The sequence below is a fragment of the Cuculus canorus genome, chromosome Z, assembly GCF_017976375.1.
Source record: "Cuculus canorus isolate bCucCan1 chromosome Z, bCucCan1.pri, whole genome shotgun sequence".
Lineage (NCBI taxonomy): Eukaryota > Metazoa > Chordata > Aves > Cuculiformes > Cuculidae > Cuculus > Cuculus canorus.
Window position 1 is genome coordinate 27288235 of NC_071441.1, and position 19870 is coordinate 27308104.

Here is a 19870-nt window from a genome sequence, read left to right on the forward strand (position 1 = left end):
CAGGAACTACAAATACTGGAATTAGCATTAAAATTACGCAGGATCAGCATTAGTGAAAAAGTGGGGCTCTCCTGCTGAATGAGAGGAAAAAATCAGCTATGTTATTTGCCAGAACTGTTTAGTAGGTATGAACTTGGTCTTCCTTGTCATGCATATCCCTGTTAGAGCTGAGAGGTTTGTAATGAAGGACTTCTTTGGCTCTCAAATTGAATTTGGTTGTAACTTGCACATACAGCTCAGTGCCCAACAAGTACGCTATTTCTTAGTATGATGGTGCTTTTTCTTCTTTTCATAGCTGTGTTACTTAGCAATACATTTGCAGTATTGAATGGTATATTAACATCTATATAACCCTCTTTAAGGATGCTGATATCACTTCTAGGAGGCGGGGTGAGCAGACATACAGTTCTAAAGCCCTGTAATTGATTTTGGTGTCGTGCCAGCTCCTAATGGAGAGCTTTGTTTTATTTACAGATCCAGGATGACTCGGGAGACAAACCAGACCCCAGCGCCTATGCTGTGTCGTACGGGATGTGGATTTTATGGAGATGCTAGGACAAACGGGATGTGTTCTGTTTGCTACAGAGAGCATTTTCCGCTGCAGCAGAATAGTGGCAGAATCAGCCCCATGGGTGAGGGTGGGTGGCTTTTTCTTTATTTGTTTATTTATTTATTTATTTATTTATTTTACTTCTTTTAAAATAAAACTTAGAGAGGATGACAAGGAATCTCAAGAACATTTTTCAGGAGAGTTTTTGAATGCTGTGTTCTGGAACAGTGACTATCAAAGAGAATACTACTTTAAATTACAGTAGACTATAAAAATACATTTTTGTGTAATGTGTTCTGGTCTGCTTGGCATTCAGCCATTCCTTGCTTTCCCACTTCGCCTCCTCTGCTAACATATGCTTACACAATCTCTATATTTTTATTGTTAACAGTATAGCCTGTCTTTAAATAAGAATTAGTACCCAGTAGCAGTGAAGGTTGTAGGCAGGCAATTCAAAGCTTTTTAAGAGACTATTTTATTAACATGTATTCTGCAGTTCGTTCACAACTAACATGTCAAATTCTCGATGTAGGAGCAGCCGGTGGTTCAAACAGTCTTACCTCAGATTCTGCATCTACCCAGGGAGTAGGCACTAGCCTAAACAACTGTGAACATGCTGTTGATACACCTGGAGAACCAAGGTAAGATGAAAGTATTACTTTGAGGTTTGAATGAGCTGTGAGTGTGCAGCAAGTTGAAGCCCTGCATCGGTGCTGCACTATTGCGGCGAGTTTCTGCAGGGGGAAAAGGGACAGTATACCTGACAGTGCTTTATGGATCTGTGCAAGCTATAGCTGATGAAAATACTTAGTACTGCGACGTTTAAAAGGTTGATGTTGATTTATCTGGAGACACGTGCTACAGGTTTGCCTGTTTTCTTACGGGGAAACTAAAACTGAGGAAAAATGATGTTTTGAAGGTGGTAGAAACAGAGGTCAGAAATGTTTATCGGTAGCGATTGAACAGGTAGTTTATTGATGGGTCTAGACAGTTTAAGCTTTTGTTACAAATGCAAAACTAATGTGTTTCACTATACTTAAACAGAAATGTGCCTGTTGCCGCTTTGCCTGTAATGCAGCAAGTGACAGAAATGAACATTGCAAGAGAGGAGAAAGTAGCAGCAAAGCCAGAGATTGAGCCAGGTATGCGTACAGAGTGACACTGTGTAGAACTAGTGACTTAGTGGAATCCGGCAGCTTGTTTACTTTCTAAGTAGGCATCTCCTGTTGTGGTGATGGTCTTGAACAACTCTGAAGAGGATTGTTAAGGGTGGTTTTTGAGTACTTTCCCAGAATCAAGAAAAAGGACTAGTGCCATAGTAGAGGTTTAAGAAACATGTTTGATGTTAGTAAAAAAAAATCAAAACCTGCAAGGGTGGTTTTGGCTCCTAAACCTTCACTTTTAGAAGTAATGCACTCTAAAACTGCATTTGAACAAGGGATTCCATATGGAAGTGAAATGTTGAGATTTCTGTGTATTATCTAGCAGTACAATTCCTGCTGACTCGCAGCAGTCAAAATGGCTTGCTGCATTTGGAGAATGGAGTTGTTAATAAATTCCATTCTACAGAGGAGTGGGGCTGTGAGGGAAGCAAATAGTGGTTTAAAATACTAAAAAAAAGCTGTTTAGGATTCTTGAACTAATTGGGTAATGAGTAAATATAAGCAAAGCAGTATTCCTTAGAGGTAGGTTACTTGCAGCCTAATTTGCTGGGTGTGCGCTGTCAATTTAAAAGCTTTATTCTTGTACTGGAAGGTTTCAGTATTTAAGCTTCAAAATGTAAAATACTTATTTGAGGAGGTAAGGGGGGCAGCTTTCTTGCCTGTAACTACTAAGAGACCGAATTCTTATCTTTTTGTTTAACCGGATATTGTAACACACTTGTTATATGCTTGCACATATCCACTCTTTTTTATGTAATTTAATTTTTTCATGTGATTTTAGTTTTGAAACACTCATAAAACACTAAAAGTTCATGTTTAATATGAAGTCTGTTCATTCAAGCTGACAATAAAATTAACTTTTTCAGTTTTGAAGCCAGATGTAAATTGCAGAAGATGCTCCTCAGCACTGTATTAAAGTGATTTCTATCTAGATATATCTTTACCAGATAAGAGTGCTCTGGCAGGTAGTATTTAATTTCTCGGTATTTGTACAGAGGGTTTTACTGTTCGTGATAAGTCATGCTGAGTCAAGATTCTGGGACATGAACTAAAGTACCCTTACGCCGTATATTGGAGGTTTGGTTATGTAAAGACTGAGAGGAGATTTTTGCAGGTATCAACTTGCATAACAGGTGTCATCTGAAGAGCTGTTTTGTAGGTAGCTTAAAAATAATTTAGTCTGTGCTGCGATATTTATGAACTAATCTTGCCTTGTTACAAATTCGTACCTGAAATGTAGCAAGCAGGAAAGAGGAATGCATAAAATGGTACCAGTGATGAAGTAATAAGTGACTTTTATTCCTTCAGAACTTGTAGCAGGAATTTGTCATTTTTCTAGGCGTAAAGGACAGTCTTCAGTTACTGCTGACATTTTGCCTGTCTTTCAGGTACTGTGGATTGCTCTATGACAGGTAGTGTCATACAGCACTCTGTTAATGAAAACTGGAAAAACTGCAAAAGCAGTTCAAGATACGTAGATACCGTTTTAAATAATCTCACAAACCAGTAAAAGCTGTCACAGGCTTTTGTAGAGATCACTGGAAAAACTACTAGAGAACTTAAACGTGTCTCAAAAACTTGTGGGACAAAATTGCCTTCATGAGTACATACCTGTAAATTCGTGAGACAGCCTCAGCTGCTGTGTTACAGATTGGCATAACCACAGCCAACATAGCAGTATGTCCTTAAATGCTCTTCTTGAGTTTTATTGAACACCTAAACTACATGGAGTGTTGGCTGTGTTTAGCGGTGCACTGATCACTTGTCTCTCAGGCAAGAGAAGCTGCCCTAGACTTCACAGAAATCCGTCATGTCTGGACTAGTTGCGCTTTTCTTCTCTTCCTTTTCCAGCAGCATCCAATGTTTTTCCTCTCAAGGAGGAACTGAAACAATGGTAGATATAATTTACATAGCCTCATAACAACACAGCTAATACTTTCTGTGAGGTGTAATCCTTGAAGATAATGACACAGTCATGGAATTGCTAATGAAAACAGAGTCTTAAGCGCAGTCTGACCCTAGCAGCTGAATTTCATGCTGGTGTTGTCAGATACTAACAGATCCTGAACAAACAATGTAGCCTTCAAGCAAAGTAGCTTGCTCTCCTTTAAATGTCTTCAAGGGTATGAAGTTGCATTCTCTCTAGCAAATGAAATTTTGGATCTTTCCCTTACAAGCCAGAAAATTTAAAAATGGAATTGCATCTGGTCAACTGTTAGGGTTTTCTTTCAGCAGTCTGTAGCGTGCTATTTTATTTGTGTGCTGTTGCCATTTAAGCAACTGACTTGAGAGCGTAGTGAAGCTGACAACAATGAAGCCTAATGGGTTTATTTTTCTTGATTTTTGTTGAGTTGGTTTTTTTCCTTTGTACATGTTGAGGTTGCAACCTGCATTCTCATTCAGAAAAAAATATGGCACTAGGCCGTAAGACATAGGCATACTAAGACAATTGTATCTTGACATTTAAAGGAAGAAAGGCAAGTTGAATATAACACACCGAGGTGGTTGTAATTCATATGTCTAAGGTGCTGTGTTTTCCTGTAACTTGTGATTTCTTAGTTCACTTCCTTGTTTATTTGCAAGTCTGTAGTTGAGTGGTGGCATGTGTTCCGTGCAGTTGTGTGTCGGAACTACTTCTAAGTTAATCGTCTTCAGAAGACACTTGTCTCTTGGCTTTCTACCAAGCCAGTATGATTAGAGTCATTTTGCAGCTGTCTTGCATTCAGGTTGAGATGCTTGTTATGGGTTACCCTCACCTATATTGCAGATAGAGCCAGTGTGTTTTGTCTGTGATATGCACAGTGTGTTGCAGGTAATATTGTAAGTTGCTGAGTAGACAGCTAGGTTACAAGATCCGGTAGGCTCAAGATGATAACTACATGAATGGCTTTTTATTCTGAGTGGTAGCCCCACATAGGCACTGTGAGTTAATACTTTGGGGTCTGAAAAGAGCTTTGTTCTCCAGTGAACTTTCTGCATATAGGTTGATTAGCTGTCATGTGTGACACGTGCCTAACTTCTCTCATCAGTAACCTTGCTGTTCCCATATGCCTTTTGTAAAGATGCGTCTTCAGACCACAGGTGAAGGGAGTTTTCCAAACTCATGACACAATGCCTGTATTTGCGTGGGTACGGATACCCTTCCAATATTTGGGTTATATTAGTCTTCATTATCCTAGTAGATCAGCAACAAGTCTTCCTTGTACATCATGTTAATGCATCTTGCAGCGCCTACAGATAATTTAAGGACAAAATAATAGTTAATAAAGGCCTGCCTAAATCTGAAAATCTTTGCCTCGGGGTTTTTTGGCCTTGTAGTAATAAATCTGCTAAAATTCAAGTGAAGTAAGCCTGATTGGGTTGAGCGTAAGGTTGGGAAGGGAAATGACCACGGTGATGGAGAGGGCTACGTACCGACAGGAACTCAGTTACTAAGTGATGAAACCTGTTACAGCAGTTGAGGAGATTGCTTCTCAACATGTTACTGAGGAAGCAGGTCTACAAGTACTAATAACTACTGTTTTCCAACATCCAGTATTTGTCCGATTTTTCATTCCATGGTGTTGACGTAGAGCACTTAGCCTGATGATCAACACTTGGATTTCTGGCACAGCATTAATTTAATGTATTGAGTACGGGAATTTTACTTGGCCGGTTGGATTTGGCTTCTTGTGCCAATGAGGAGTTGTCAGGATGGTATGTGATGAATTTATATTGGCTCTGTATGTCATGGCAAAAGGACTATAATTTACAGTACTTTTTATCTAAGCCACAGGTTGATGAGAAAGTATATTTGTTCAGGACTTTTAAGTAAGGGGCAGGATAGTCAGCTTTGCCTCTGTCCTAGCCATTATTCACAAGCACATTTATGGAGGTCTAGCATGACAAAAACTCATTATCAGACTTAACTCTGCTGGTGTAAAAGAATAGGAGACGCCTTTATTCCTGGAGAATAATTAAATTGAACATTTTTCATTTGGATTTAGAGGGCTGTGTCTCCTCTTGTCTTGGGGCCTTTTAGAGTTCACTACTGCATATTATGTCCTGCTTTTCCTTCATGGAACACGTTTGAGTTGTGCGGGAAGGGTCCTGTTCAGCAGCCCTTTCAGGGAATGTGCCTTCTGCAGTTCCTTAGTATCAGTTTAATGACTTCCCGGTTCTGCTAGTTCCACAGTTTCTTCATGTCAAGGACCAACAATACCTGGTCGTTTGTAACATTTTCTCTGAGAGGGATTTATTCACAGTGACTTTGCTTTGTGGTAGCATGATCTACGAGACTGTCTTTCTGTCTTGGTGATTCCTGGGAAGCTGCCGTTTCCACGTGTGCTTCCTCGTTGGCATGATAGGCAGTGATAAAGGTTTATCCTCCTCTTGTCTTCATTTTCTCTTAGTAGGTGTTTTGAGTGACTTCAGGTTACTATTGATTTGCCCCTTATAGATTGTCGTTTGCACCTATCTGAAACAGCGTGTATGCTCTTGGCTACTCGTACACCACATTGCAAAGCTTGTGAGCGTTTCTGATTACTTTTTTTCATCTACTATGGCAGATGAACCGAGGATTGTATTTGTTCGTCTAGAAAATATTAATCATCCAGGCAAAGAATAAATTGTTTTCTCACAAACCCAAAATCATCATGAGTAGTTACTCCAAAAAGTACCAATAGCAGCAGTAATTATAACACTAGTGCTGTAACAGTTTTCTTATCCCCCAGACTTGGCAAAATGGCACTGACACTGAACTTCCCAAATGTTTTTGAAAAATATCTATTCAAGGTAACAAAAAATAAAAGTAGTAAATGGCCTTAGTTGCTTTTCAGGGCTGTTGCTATAATGTATGAGAAAATACTAGCAACCGTTGTTTTATTGCATGATTTTTTTTTGGTGATAAGCACTGAAGATTCCTTATTATCTTTGAGAGCTTGTCACTTAAATCTTGTTTGGAGCATGAAGTTCTGACTTGGTGCTGTCTTATTGTACAGTGAGTTATGAGGCTTTCTTGGTGTCAGTGGTAATAGCGAGATGTTTTCCAAAATACCTGTGAACTTGGTAATGCAAACGCAATTGTAAAAAACCAAGCAAGAAGCGTAAAGTTAGAAAAAACTCAATGCAACTGTTTCTTCATGTCTGCAAAAAAGTCCACTTTTCATGGGATACAGTGGTTACTGATCCAAAAGAATCTCTCTCTGTTAGCATCCGATGTGCATGAGGTTGCTTACAAATAAGTCCTTAAGGCATACGTACTTCCATTTATTCCAGAATGCATTTTGCAGATTGTTGCATTTTAGAACAATAGATGTCATCATACAGATGGGATTGTTCAGGAGAACTGTACCAGGAGCAGATGTTAAAGTTGTGCGTGTTAACACCTTTCTCAGCTTTCCTCTGTTTCAGCTTAGATATGAAGACTATATTAAAAGTCTTGGATTCAAAAATATACTTTTTAAAACAAAATTAACAGATTCATAAAAACTCACAAAAGGACAAATTTGTGTCCTTCAGGGAACTTAATTAAAAGGTGACACAAGTTTCTCTGAGGGTATTTGAAAAAATTACTCGTTTTGACTATGCCTGCTTGAACACTTAACACTGAATACATAAATACAGATATTCAGTGTAAAGCTGCACTTTGTTCTTTATAATATTGAAAGGTGTTGAAAACATGAGGGCTCTTTTGAACCTTATGTGGTTTGTAGCTGTGTTTTGGATCTATCACAATATCAGTGACTTGCTGTCTGCTGTATTGGTGAACTGGTATAGGCACCTGACTTCACAAATGTAGTGGCAGAGTAATCTCATGCTATGATAGTAGCACACTACTGAATTTCTTTTGTTTCTAAAAATATCTTCCTATTAGTTTTATTCTCTACAGATATTCCCCTCTGTTCAGAAAATTTAGCTGTGATGGTATTGGTTTTGGTTTACATTAAATGCTCCTTGATCATACAATTTTTTTAAGAAATAAGTGTGTACATTTCTGGAGTGCTTTCCAAGCCCTTAACGCCTGCCTAAGTGTAACAAATAAGTGCCTTATTTTCTTGCCGGTGGAATTGTGGGGAAAATCTGTTTGACTTGTGTAAGGCCAAAAGAGAAGAAGAGAGTATCCAAAAATCCCCATCTATTTCACACTTCCATAGACTAGTCTATGTAGTACTTTAGACGGCAAACTTCAGGGTCTTAATAGGGGCAATTAATCCTTAAGGAATACACGTATGCTACTCAATAGCGAGTTAAGTCAGGAAAAAGAAGTTTATCCTTTATTTCTTTTGCTTGCTTTAACAGTTGTCACTCAACCAGGCCCATCAGTTTCTCAACCTAGTACTTCTCAGAGTGAAGAGAGAGCTCCTGAACTGCCCAAACCAAAGAAGAACAGATGTTTCACATGCAGAAAGAAGCTTGGCCTTTTAGGTATGAGAACACTTTGTCAGTTTTTGAACAGATGATGATGATTAGTTGCCACTTGCTAGATGAAACGTAATGAAATACCTATACCGTGAAACTTACTTGCTTATTCAGAATCTAAACAACTTAGTACAACTGTTCATTTTTCTTACTCTCTGTGTCAGAGTTGACGAACATATCCCCATTTCAGTGACTAAACCCTTAATTTAGAGCTTAAATAAATATGAAAAGCTTCTTAGTGATTTTGCTTGTTTTTCTCTATACAGGATTTGACTGCCGATGTGGAAACGTATTTTGTGGATTTCACCGTTATTCTGACAGACACAACTGCCCATATGATTACAAAGCAGAAGCCGCAGAAAAAATCAAGAAAGAGAATCCAGTTGTGGTGGCTGAAAAAATCAAGAGAATATAAGTCAGAATATAAGGCATTTCTGGCACCGCTGCCACCATCGCAGCAGCCACCGCCGCTGCTGGAATCGCTGCTGCCACCACCGCAGCTACCACCATCGCTGCTACAACTGCTACCACCGCTACCACTGCTGCTACCGCCACCGCTGGTGCCACCTCCGGTACCCGCCACCGCTGGTGCCACCGCTGGTGCCACCTCCGGTAGCGCCACCGCTGGTGCCACCTCCGGTACCGCCACCGTCGGTAGCACCGCCGGTATCGCCACCGCTGGTGCCACCTCCGGTACCACCATCGCCGGTATCACCTCCGAGTCCTTGTCCCACACCGCGAAGCGTTTCAACGCCGTGAAACGGCGAAGGTGGTGACCGGCCGGTGGCGCTGCGTTTTCTGACTGGGATTTCGGCTACCCCTGGAAGGATGGGGTGGCCAGAGTTGGCCGCCAGGCTGGGCGCAGAGCTGCTGTGACGGCTCCTGACGCCGCTGCCCTCTGACGCGCGGAAGCGCAGGCCCCGCCCACGTGACCGGCGTGGGGCGAGTGCGTGGCGGCAGGCGCTTTTGGGACAGGCACGGGTGACTCCCGAGTGCCGTTCAGGGCCTGGAAAAGCACGGCTTCCTTGAGTTAGGGGCGTGCGTTGCAAGTAGTGGAAGAATGTGCTGACAAAGGAGCTGTGCACACTCTGGTGGCGTTGGTTCAAACCAGCATCGGCGCCTAAAGCTAGGTTTAGTAAGTGGTGAAAAGCGTTCACAGTGCACCACTTTGGAAACGGAGAAAGTCCACTGTGGTTGGTGATGGCAGTGTGTTTGACACCAAAAGGATTATCGGCCACGGGCACAGGCTGCGCAGGGAGGTGGTTGAGTTGGCATCCCTGGAGGTATTTCAAATACACCTATATGAACTGCTTAGGGATATGATTTGGTAATGGACAGGTATGGTTGGACTCGATGATGTCAAAGGTCTTTTCCAGCCAAGGGATTTTGTTGTTCTGTGACAGTACTTTGAGCTTGCCTGCTTCGTAAAAGGGCAGACAGTGCAGTCTGTAGTTCTGTTTACGTGGACGTAGGCCTACGGCAGATTACAAGACTTCTTAAGGTTCTCTGAATGAGTCATGGTTTCTTCTGACAGTCTATGACTGTGATACTGTGTCAGAGTCAGTGTCAAGCTGTTTTGTAGCCCTGAAAGAAAACCGTAGCTGGAGGATGTTAGAAAGGCATAAAATAATACAGCATTGGGTACCTGGAAAATGAGATCCGGTGGCCATAAGCAGGCAAGCAGATGAGTTTTGCTTGTTTACTTTTTCCTGGTTTTCTTGTTTACTTTGTTTTACTTTGAACACAGAAATGTAGTTTAACTAGACAAAGGCAGCTGTTAATTGCAGTTGTCATACCAGTGGAACATAAGTTGATTACTTAACTGCACTGAGTTTCCTTTCAGCAGTTTTGATTTCTCACAAGCATCAGCAGCCATATGTCTCTTACTGTGTCTGTTACTGATTAGGAAGGCAGCAATGCAGAGATTACTCTAAAAGGTCTCCAAGTGCTAGTACTAAATCTAAATTTTGAGAGGACCGATGCAATATTCTTACATGTCCTCAATTTGTAGCAAATTGCTTGATTACAGTGTGCCAGTTTTATTGGCCTTGGGAATAAAAGATTTGATTGCCATTCAGTTTTTCTGCTAACCTTGCTTTGCAGAGGTTAACCAGCAGTGAAGGTGAAGTATTTTTATTCCTAACTTTTGCATTTCACGGCAGAGAATTAGCATTGTCTGCTCACGAGAGTCTCAGAAGTCTTGCTAGAACTTTATTAAGACAAAGGATTTAACTGGCTTTTTTTTAAAAAAAAAGAGTGTAGGCTGTGTCATTAAGCTGTTGAATATGTTCTAAGTTGTTAATTTTCTTTCTCCAGGAAGAGTAAAACCCAAAAATACATTTGCAGTATTGAATGGTATATTAACATCTATATAACCCTCTTTAAGGATGCTGATATCACTTCTAGGAGGCGGGGTGAGCAGACGTACAGTTCTAAAGCCCTGTAATTGATTTTGGTGTCCTGCCAGCTCCTAATGGAGAGCTTTGTTTTAATTTACAGATCCAGGATGACTCGGGAGACAAACCAGACCCCAGCGCCTATGCTGTGTCGTACGGGATGTGGATTTTATGGAGATCCTAGGACAAACGGGATGTGTTCTGTTTGCTACAGAGAGCATTTTCCGCTGCAGCAGAATAGTGGCAGAATCAGCCCCATGGGTGAGGGTGGGTGGCTTTTTCTTTATTTGTTTGTTTGTTTATTTATTTATTTATTTATTTATTTATTTTACTTCTTTTAAAATAAAACTTAGAGAGGATGACAAGGAATCCAAGAACATTTTTCAGGAGAGTTTTTGAATGCTGTGTTCTGGAACAGTGACTATCAAAGAGAATACTACTTTAAATTACAGTAGACTTTATAAAAATACATTTTTGTGTAATGTGTTCTGGTCTGCTTGGCATTCAGCCATTCCTTGCTTTCCCACTTCGCCTCCTCTGCTAACATATGCTTACACAATCTCTATATTTTTATTATTAACAGTATAGCCTGTCTTTAAATAAGAATTAGTACCCAGTAGCAGTGAAGGTTGTAGGCAGGCAATTCAAAGCTTTTTAAGAGACTATTTTATTAACATGTATTCTGCAGTTCGTTCACAACTAACATGTCAAATTCTCGATGTAGGAGCAGCCGGTGGTTCAAACAGTCTTACCTCAGATTCTGCATCTACCCAGGGAGTAGGCACTAGCCTAAACAACTGTGAACATGCTGTTGATACACCTGGAGAACCAAGGTAAGATGAAAGTATTACTCTGAGGTTTGAATGAGCTGTGAGTGTGCAGCAAGTTGAAGCCCTGCATCGGTGCTGCACTATTGCGGCGAGTTTCTGCAGGGGGAAAAGGGACAGTATACCTGACAGTGCTTTATGGATCTGTGCAAGCTATAGCTCATGAAAATACTTAGTACTGCGACGTTTAAAAGGTTGATGTTGATTTATCTGGAGACACGTGCTACAGGTTTGCCTGACTAAACCCTTAATTTAGAGCTTAAATAAATATGAAGAGCTTCTTAGTGATTTTGCTTGTTTTTCTCTATACAGGATTTGACTGCCGATGTGGAAACATATTTTGTGGATTTCACCGTTATTCTGACAGACATAACTGCGCATATGATTACAAAGCAGAAGCCGCAGAAAAAATCAAGAAAGAGAATCCAGTTGTGGTGGCTGAAAAAATCCAGAGAATATAAGTCAGCCCCCTTGTGAAAAGACTGACTAACTTGTTCAGTCTCCGTTTTTACTTCGTTATTAAAAAATGTTCAGGTTTTTGCTTCTCACTTTGTTCTTCTCAGTTATTAGATATTAAAATACGTAGAGTTAGTTCATATTTATGTATTTTGCATAGTCATGCTACCCAGCATCTATGTTGTATTGTTATTATGCAAGTAATAAAAACTGTGTACAGAAAGAAAGACTTCCTTTGATTTTTCTTTGGTTTTAGTTATTGCTGTAATCAGAAGGTGACCTTATAGAGGTTGAGGTGCAAAGTTAGTGCAAGTTCTTATCGATGTCATCTTTATGCCTAAGGCTGCCTGTGTCCTTATTTCTTGTTTGGATATTGCAACTTCTTTTAAGATAACTTGCTTGACCAACTGAAATACAGATGATTACTTGATGGCCTGACTGAAATGTCAGCAGACGACAACAACATGCTAAAGGAAGCAAAGGAAAGCATTAGCAATGAACTTTGAAGGTTTCTTTCATTCATCTCCAAAACATCTTTTCAGTGGATCTGTTACAATAGAGCCTGATAGAGCCAGTACCCTGACGACACATTCTATCCACATCTTCACCAGCAGACCTGGGCAGAATTATTGTCAGGTTCAGCAACCAATACTGTTAGTTAAATGTGCCAGATTTATCCTTCCCATTGAGAAGAAGGACAGAATACACAGCATATTGTTTTGGAGGAAGACATATTCATTGTGTAAAAATCACTTAAATCTGAAATGGATAATACACATCCCACCAGTCAGCTGATACTCATACAGTAAGTTATGACTGCAGCCACTGTATATAGCTCCAGTTAGGGAACACAGAAATGATCTGGGACTTCATTTTCCAGGATTAATTCTATAACTTAATGATGGAACTGCTTTAAAGCATCAAAATTACCATTTTTCTACCTTTCTTTATTAATCAGCTACTCCACTGCAGCATAAAATGTTTTTCTCCTTATTGCTTTTGAACTTAGGAATGCCGTGTAAATTAATATTTGAGGAGAACGTGCCTGGGTTTGATACTGTCATGTTACAAAGTGTTTCAGGATGGGTAATAGTACTGATTGTGGTCGTTTGAGTGTCTCAGTCTTCACTGTCTACTTTTTCAAATGAGCAAAGGCTGTACTTGGGAAGACTTGTTGAAGTTACCCATAGGCTGTGCCAAGTGATGATATTTCCAGAGGTCCCCCTCCTCCTTCTGAGTTCCTATGACAATGCTCCTGAAGCTGGATCACAACCATTGCAGCACAATGCTATTTTTAATCTATACATAGGTGACAACTATTCTCAATTACGTTAGTATGACTGTGGAGCAAGTTCTTAGTTTGGGGGTTTTTCTTTTTTTTCTTTTTTTTTTTTTAGTTGTTTTGCGTGTTTTGGGTTTTTTTAGAGATATATATATAGGGAGTTATGTGCGTATTAAGGAATTTTGTATATAAAGTTCAGTCATCTTTTTCAATATTCTTCCAGTTAACATTCATCCTCAAAGAATTCAACTGAACAGAAGCCTGATGTTTGCAATATCATATATTGTAGTTATAAAGTGACCGTCTCGGTGTAAGACAAGCTGAAATGTCAGCATAAGACGACCTTCCCTAGTGACAGACCAGGGCCACGTTTGCTTAATGTACCACCAAGGCTGTGTTGCTCATGAGACGTATTTAAGTCCAAGGAAAGTGTTAGAGTCACTGACAGCGTAATAGCTAAATGTACTTACTTAATTGGACTCAAGACATCTTAGCTGCCTGCCACTCCACTTTCTAGGCTAAAACTACTTTAATTCAGGCGAAAAATGAATTGGTTTTGCTCTCCTCCATACCCACAGCCAGCCAGTATCATCATATTTTTGTCTGCTGTTAGGGAAAAATCTACAGTTTTAAAATGCATTGTTAATGGGTTTTGTTAGGTTTTTGAGGTTGTTTTGATAGGGCTGTGAGCACTGTTAACGGTAAGTCACTTCTAACCTGCTCTCCTTGGTTCACATTTCCAAGTTCTTCCTATGCTCCTTCTGATGGTACAATAATGAAGTCAATATAAATAGAGGTAATATGACATAAAGCATACACTGAAGTGATGATGCAGTATGGGGCTCTGCTCACAGCAGAACTTTTCTTTCAGCTTGATTTTCTCACTGCAGCCATAGGGATCTCAGTCCTTTTACGCAGTGTCTGAAAGATGTCTTTAACTGTTAGCCAGGTGTATTTGGAGATTTGTATTTGGACTTCTTCGTACTGGTTTATTTTCAGAATTCATTGACAGTTGTCTTAACACATGGTTAATGTATTTTGTTTTATGAAAGCATTTTGGTGGCAATGTTTAATCGGCTTCTGGTGTATTTTTTTGTGAAAGACATGTCAGAAGCACAAGTGCTTGCCAAGGTACTGCATGGCAAAGACGTAGGTAGATAAATGCTCAATACAGCTCAGACCTTTCATCTTCAGATACCTACAGCGCCCTGCTAATATTTTTCCTTGTTTGGTGATTTTGCAACACAACAAGACAGTGTGAAGTCCCACTGTGCATCCTCACTTGGAACATCACCAAGATTGCAGCACAGATCTGAAGAAAAGAAACCAAAATTAAGTAACTGTTCTTCATTCCCGTTTACCTACTGTTTACCTTTTATATTGATATTGCTTAAAACCCACACAGTTGTCTTATTTGCTGATGAGGGTTTTCCATGAGCAGACAGCATTTGTACTGTAGATTTAAAGTTTACTTTAACAGGTCAGTAATAAGGTGAACACATGATGAGTATGTCCTGAATTCCCAAGGAAGACTCTGAGACAGTTTGGGCACAGGAACTTCCATAGTGCCTCTGGGAGACCAGGCCAGACTAGGTTTAAACAGGATTATTCTAAAGTAGATTTTCCTTCATTGCATGGGTTTTATGAGGAGCAAGTAGGTTTATGACCCTGGAAAAATCTTGATTCCTTTCAGTCTCGTTACAGTCTTCAGAGTGAGAATCAGATAGTTCCTTCAATTGCTATACTGGATTCATTTGATAAATGACACTCATTCAGATTTGTGTATTTCTGCTGGAAGCTCACGTTCTGTCTGACATTGTGGGACCCAAGATGTTTTGCTGCTATTACAGTCACCACAACAGCTCATGGAAAGTTCACCAGCTACTGGATTTAGTACAAGGAGGATGCAGGGACAGGCAGGAGAGTTGAGACTGCCACACAGGATTTGCATAGGCTGCTAACGGGTTTAAGTTTCCACCTTGCTGCCAAGACAAATTGGCAAAATAGCTTCAAGCAGGTAGTAGTGAGATTGAGGTTGGCATTTTCAAGGTTGGCTACCCAAGTCTGAGCTCTTAACCAGCAGCTTTCAGAAATGCATTTACATGTGACTTAAGGTGATATTTTTGCTGATATTAGTAATTTAATCTGTTACGTGTAAGCAGCTGACAATTATTAAAGGACCTAAAGTGGGAACAGATCACCGGCTCCTCAGTAATATTTTCTAAGCCAGAGTTTGGATATCATATCATGTTAGGAAATAGCCTCAAGTTACAATTTAATTTACTCAGGGTTTCACATAAGCAGAGGTTGTTCTGTTTAACCGTTTGTCCTCTAGTGAGAGTGAATCACAGGTCAGCACAGAGTAATTTCTTAGTGTTGTCCAGCCTTCAGTAAATACAGGCATTTAACACTTATCTGCAAATAGCTACTAGAGACCAAACGTTATGTCACTGAATGATACCATCAAGACTTTTACAGCCCCCTTCCTCTTTGTTTTACTGAGCCTTTCGGATGGTGAGTAGGGTTGCTGTTCCCAGTGAACAGAGGTAAGGACGACACGTGGAAAGGGGTCAGCAAGGACACAGCACTGGGGCCCAAGCTCCAGCTGAGCCATATTACCAAGCTGTTGACATCAGCTTCTTGAGTCTCCTGCAGCCCTACTTTTTCAGCCCTAAGAGAAGCAGTTGCTCCCTGATTTGTTTTTACCGGTGGTTCAAGTTAAAAAGCCACATTTCAAAGAATACCACAGATCACGGAGAGGGTGGGTAGGTTATGCTGCCGTGATCTGGGGATACCCCAAGTGCAGACCAAACCCATCCTCCAGTGGGAGAAGACCAGGGAGGTGCAACAGCCCTTTGGCTGGGACCTGCGCAAGTACTACAGAAGCCACATCTCCATCACATTGAGCAGGCACGCAAAACCAGATGAAGCCTAGAGGTAACCATTTCTATTTTTACCTTACAGCAAACACTGCCCCAAAATACCCGTGTACTCCAGTGTACTTCTACAGAGGCTAAAATCCACTCAACACCATACTTTGTCCTCAATCGGGCTATTAAAAATCTTCAGTTGCTGGCATTTCAGCTCAGGAAGCAGCTGTGTCACGCTCATGCCAAACAATAAAAGCAGCAAAATGGAAGAATATCCTTACGCTTCTGCTACCAGGCCTCAGAAACATCCTTACTGCTTAACTAACTCTCACAGCAGCTTCGGGTTGCCTTTGCTTTCCTCTTTGCTTTCCTGCCCTTTCTCCTCCTTGTACCACTTAAACAGTGTGAATAAAACCTATCTGTGATCTTCTTAAAGCAGTTCACATAATTTGAAAAGCTTGGGCTTGGGTTTTATTTTTTTAATTAATCACGGTAAAAGGTTATGTCAAGAATGTATCTTTGCAGATCTTACTAGTACTGGAGAAAGGAAATTAATATACGCACAGCAAGCTTCTGACTAGAAGTAGTATGCTGGTTTGCACTACAAATAGAGGGCTATTTTTAAAAATGCTGACAGAAGAATGTCACTATTGACTGCAAGTCCTAAATAGTCTGGATAACTTCCACTTTTTTTCTACTAACTATGCCTTTTTTCACAGCATGTTTTTCTAGCATCATTTAAGTTACTGTCTTCTGTTTATTTCCTTAACCAAATATAACTTAGTTGGAGTACGGGCAAAACGATTGCATGAAATTGTGTTTTCCCAAACCTGGTCATTGTATTTCTACAAAGTCTGTAGTTCAAACACACCTCATTGGTGCACGGCTCTGTTCTAAATGAGAAATGGATCTGAAAATCCCTGTCTCTTGGTCTCCTACTTCAGTTGTCCAAGTGCTGTCTGTAGAGAAGCTAAGCCTTGTGATTTTCAGAGACCAGACGCACACTTTTTCTTTTTCAAAATTTTATAGTGGTTCACAATGAGGAACTCTGTGTCATATTTAGGTGGTCTGACATACAAGAAGCAGTGTGTAAGAGCATTTGTTCTATTTCTATGATGCTACTATAAAATGCTTAAATAGGAGTTTCCAAGCCCACTGACAAATATTTGAAACTCTAGTGTTATGTTCAACTGTAATTTTAGTATTGAAAAGGCCATGGTTCCCTAAAGGTGATCTTTCTCTGCACAGTAAATAGAGCGAGGAAAGTGCAGTAGGAGCTATTTATGCCAGTGGGAGACACCACACAGATCATGCTCATGCTTAATTTGTCTGATTATTAGCATGCATTTGTGGGGGCAGTGGAGGAATCTGCTTATTAAATATCTCTTTCAAATTCATTAGCTCAGCTCCCATATTTTGGGGTAAAATATGTAGAGATTTAGTGAATGCAGCGAGTCACTAGCTCCGGAAATGTAAAGGACAGTTTAGTGCATTTAGCACTAGCATCACATATACAATCACCACTTCAGAAGCCTGGCTAAATAACTGAACCTCTCAAAGCAATTATTTAGGCAATATTAGTAAGGAAGGTGCAGTGTTCTCTATTGAACAGGCAAAAGGCCCCTTTATAAGCATTTTCCCATGCTGTTACTTTGGAAGTATGTGGTAAAATTGTGTGCGCAGAAAGGTTTAACTCCCCCAAGGGAGAATGAGCATCACAGAGGGGAGTAATAACATGCAGTCTTTCTCTGAATATCAGAGGAAGTTGCTTAGACTTTTGCAGCCAGTCAGCAGTGTCTTTCTTTTCTCCAGAGAGGGACAGGCCCAGCAGATGAATCGCAACGCTAAGAGAGATGAACATCACTATATCCCTCCTCTTGGCAGGGAAGCAGTAGAAGAAGAGTCCAGCTAGTTTTTCCTGGGTTCTGACAAAGACAGGAGAAGCAACAGCTCCATGCTGATTTTCTTTCCCTTTGGTGTGAAAGGATGGATAAGTCTTTTTAAAGCACTGAAGTATTATTACAAAGTGGTTCTTGGTAATGTCTAGGACTTCCATTTTGTAACCTTCTTCCACAAGGGAAAGCCAGGGGAAATTTTGATGGTCTTTGTTTCTATGAGAATGTTGGGGTTGCGTGATAATCTTCAGTTTAGATAACAAATTACAAACACCCTTGCTACATACCAAGAGCGTGTATTTCGTCCACCTGTTCCACGTTTGTCACCATGATATCTGAATGCTTACTTCATTGTACTTCGGAGGACAATTTCTTGTACTTGGAGGACCAGTGCAGAGAAAGGAAATCTCCCCTTGTTTCTCTCCTCTCTTTCTATGCTCTGGCATACAGCTACTGCTCTCTTCTTCATAGCACTTATCATCCCACACGTTTGTACAGGGAGGAAGAAAACATGGACACTTGATACTGTTAATCAGAGTTGGATGAAGACAATGATGTTAGCGTACAATATTTTGTCTAAAGTCTGGCCAACCCTGAATGTGATGCCGTCCTTCAGCAAGGCCCAGCTCAACATATCCATCGGCCTTGGCACAGGGATACCAGGCATTTCCGTGATGACAGGTACATCTCAAGCTGTTGTTCCCCTTGCACAATAGGTACAAAATATTCCACTGCTTCCAGGTCTATGAAATGATCTGTTTTGCTTGGGAGATAGGTAGAAGTAGCTGTTACTCTATGCTTTCTGTGAAACCAACCCCGTCCACTTCATGTGTAATTTGCTTGTCCATCCCTAAGCTTTCTTTGTTGAAACAAATAGCAAAATAAATACATGAAAAAAAGCCTTTTGACAAATCCAAGTCAAGATGATAAGAAGCACGAAACATTCCAGCTTTTCATTGAAACCAGTTTGAAGGACAGTGACGCTAATGGAAAAGGTGACAGTGCATGATTCACTACAACATGCAGTCCAGGAAGCAGGAATGTGTCAAGGCACTCAGTCTGAAACAAACACAAGAAATGATTGTACTATCCAACACATAAAAAACAGCTACAACCCACAGTCACTGGATGTGATATCAAGCAAAAATGTGCAAGTTTCAGAAAGGGATTAGACAAACTAAGGAGCTAAACCAAACACACCCTCACTGCCAAGTCGGTTTTAAATATCTTTGGTGTGTTGGTTGAAAGCAGGGTGGGGTCTAGAGGGGAAGGTTCCTGCTGTGTCTTGCTATCCTACTGCGGGTCCACGTTTATCAGTCCTACTAGAAATAGGACAGTTGTACTAGATAAACCATTGGTCTGATCTGACTCAGTCCCTGTTACATCCTTACATAGGAAGGAAGAGTACGGTTATCTCTGCAGAAGGATAGGTGTGCCAAGCAGTGGACGGTGTGCCATTAAGGACATACCCTTCCTTTCTCCACATGAAGAACATAACACTGTCAATAGCTCTGGGGTTCCTGACCCCACTCCGCTTTGCTGTAGTTTTTCTCCAATTTCATTATTTTCAATAAATGAGAAGGGGGTGAGATTTCTTTAGTATGAAGATGGAGGGGCCAGAGTTATTAGTAGAATGGCTGAAGTCCTCTGTGGATTCACAGAAGACATATTGTGTAGAAGCAAGAGTTGCTCAAGCCACCTCGGTGCCTAGTCCCACAACAGCCTAATACTCCCAGGAGGACTTACAGATCACATTTGCCAAGAGACAATCTGTTCTATTTGCAATGGGTGAAATTTTATTTTCTTTCTTCTTTTCTTTTTCATATATTTTTTTTCTTTTTGTTCATTTGCATTTTAATTATCAGAGAGGTCACAGAACAAACATTAGCTTGCAACAACTTTATGGTGCTAACAGGCTAAGCTGCATTTTGTGTATACCCTAGAAGTGGTAATTCGCGAACTAATGATCGGAGCAGCTCTTTTTCATCATCCCAGAAAAATTATTCCAGACTGACACAGGGATACAAAAAAC

The 19870-nt window shown here is 40.5% G+C and overlaps 2 protein-coding genes across 6 annotated transcripts in view; both read left to right on the forward strand.

Annotated features, from left to right (window-relative positions):
* Window positions 1-8547, forward strand: part of LOC128850503 (AN1-type zinc finger protein 5-like) — a 41501-nt gene extending 32954 nt beyond the window's left edge. For 3 of the 5 annotated variants that reach the window (XM_054055077.1, XM_054055090.1, XM_054055083.1), the window contains exons 2-6: window positions 475-638; window positions 1083-1191; window positions 1595-1692; window positions 7993-8118; window positions 8379-8547. In XM_054055077.1, coding sequence (XP_053911052.1) covers window positions 482-638; window positions 1083-1191; window positions 1595-1692; window positions 7993-8118; window positions 8379-8527 — 639 coding nt within the window. In that variant the 5' untranslated portion in view covers window positions 475-481 and the 3' untranslated portion in view covers window positions 8528-8547. Of the gene's footprint in view, window positions 1-291; window positions 391-474; window positions 639-1082; window positions 1192-1594; window positions 1693-7992; window positions 8119-8378 lie in introns of those variants that run through there. The other 2 variants (XM_054055089.1, XM_054055079.1) reach the window with 2 other exon arrangements.
* Window positions 8548-9408: 861 nt separating this feature from the next.
* On the forward strand, window positions 9409-13118 carry LOC128850375 (AN1-type zinc finger protein 5-like). The gene is made up of 5 exons (XM_054054023.1): window positions 9409-10526; window positions 10612-10769; window positions 11233-11341; window positions 11512-11564; window positions 11648-13118. The coding sequence occupies exons 2-5, from the start codon at window positions 10619-10621 to the stop codon at window positions 11794-11796; spliced, it is 462 nt and encodes a 153-aa protein (XP_053909998.1). The 5' UTR covers window positions 9409-10526; window positions 10612-10618; the 3' UTR covers window positions 11797-13118.
* The last annotated feature ends 6752 nt before the right edge of the window (window positions 13119-19870 follow it).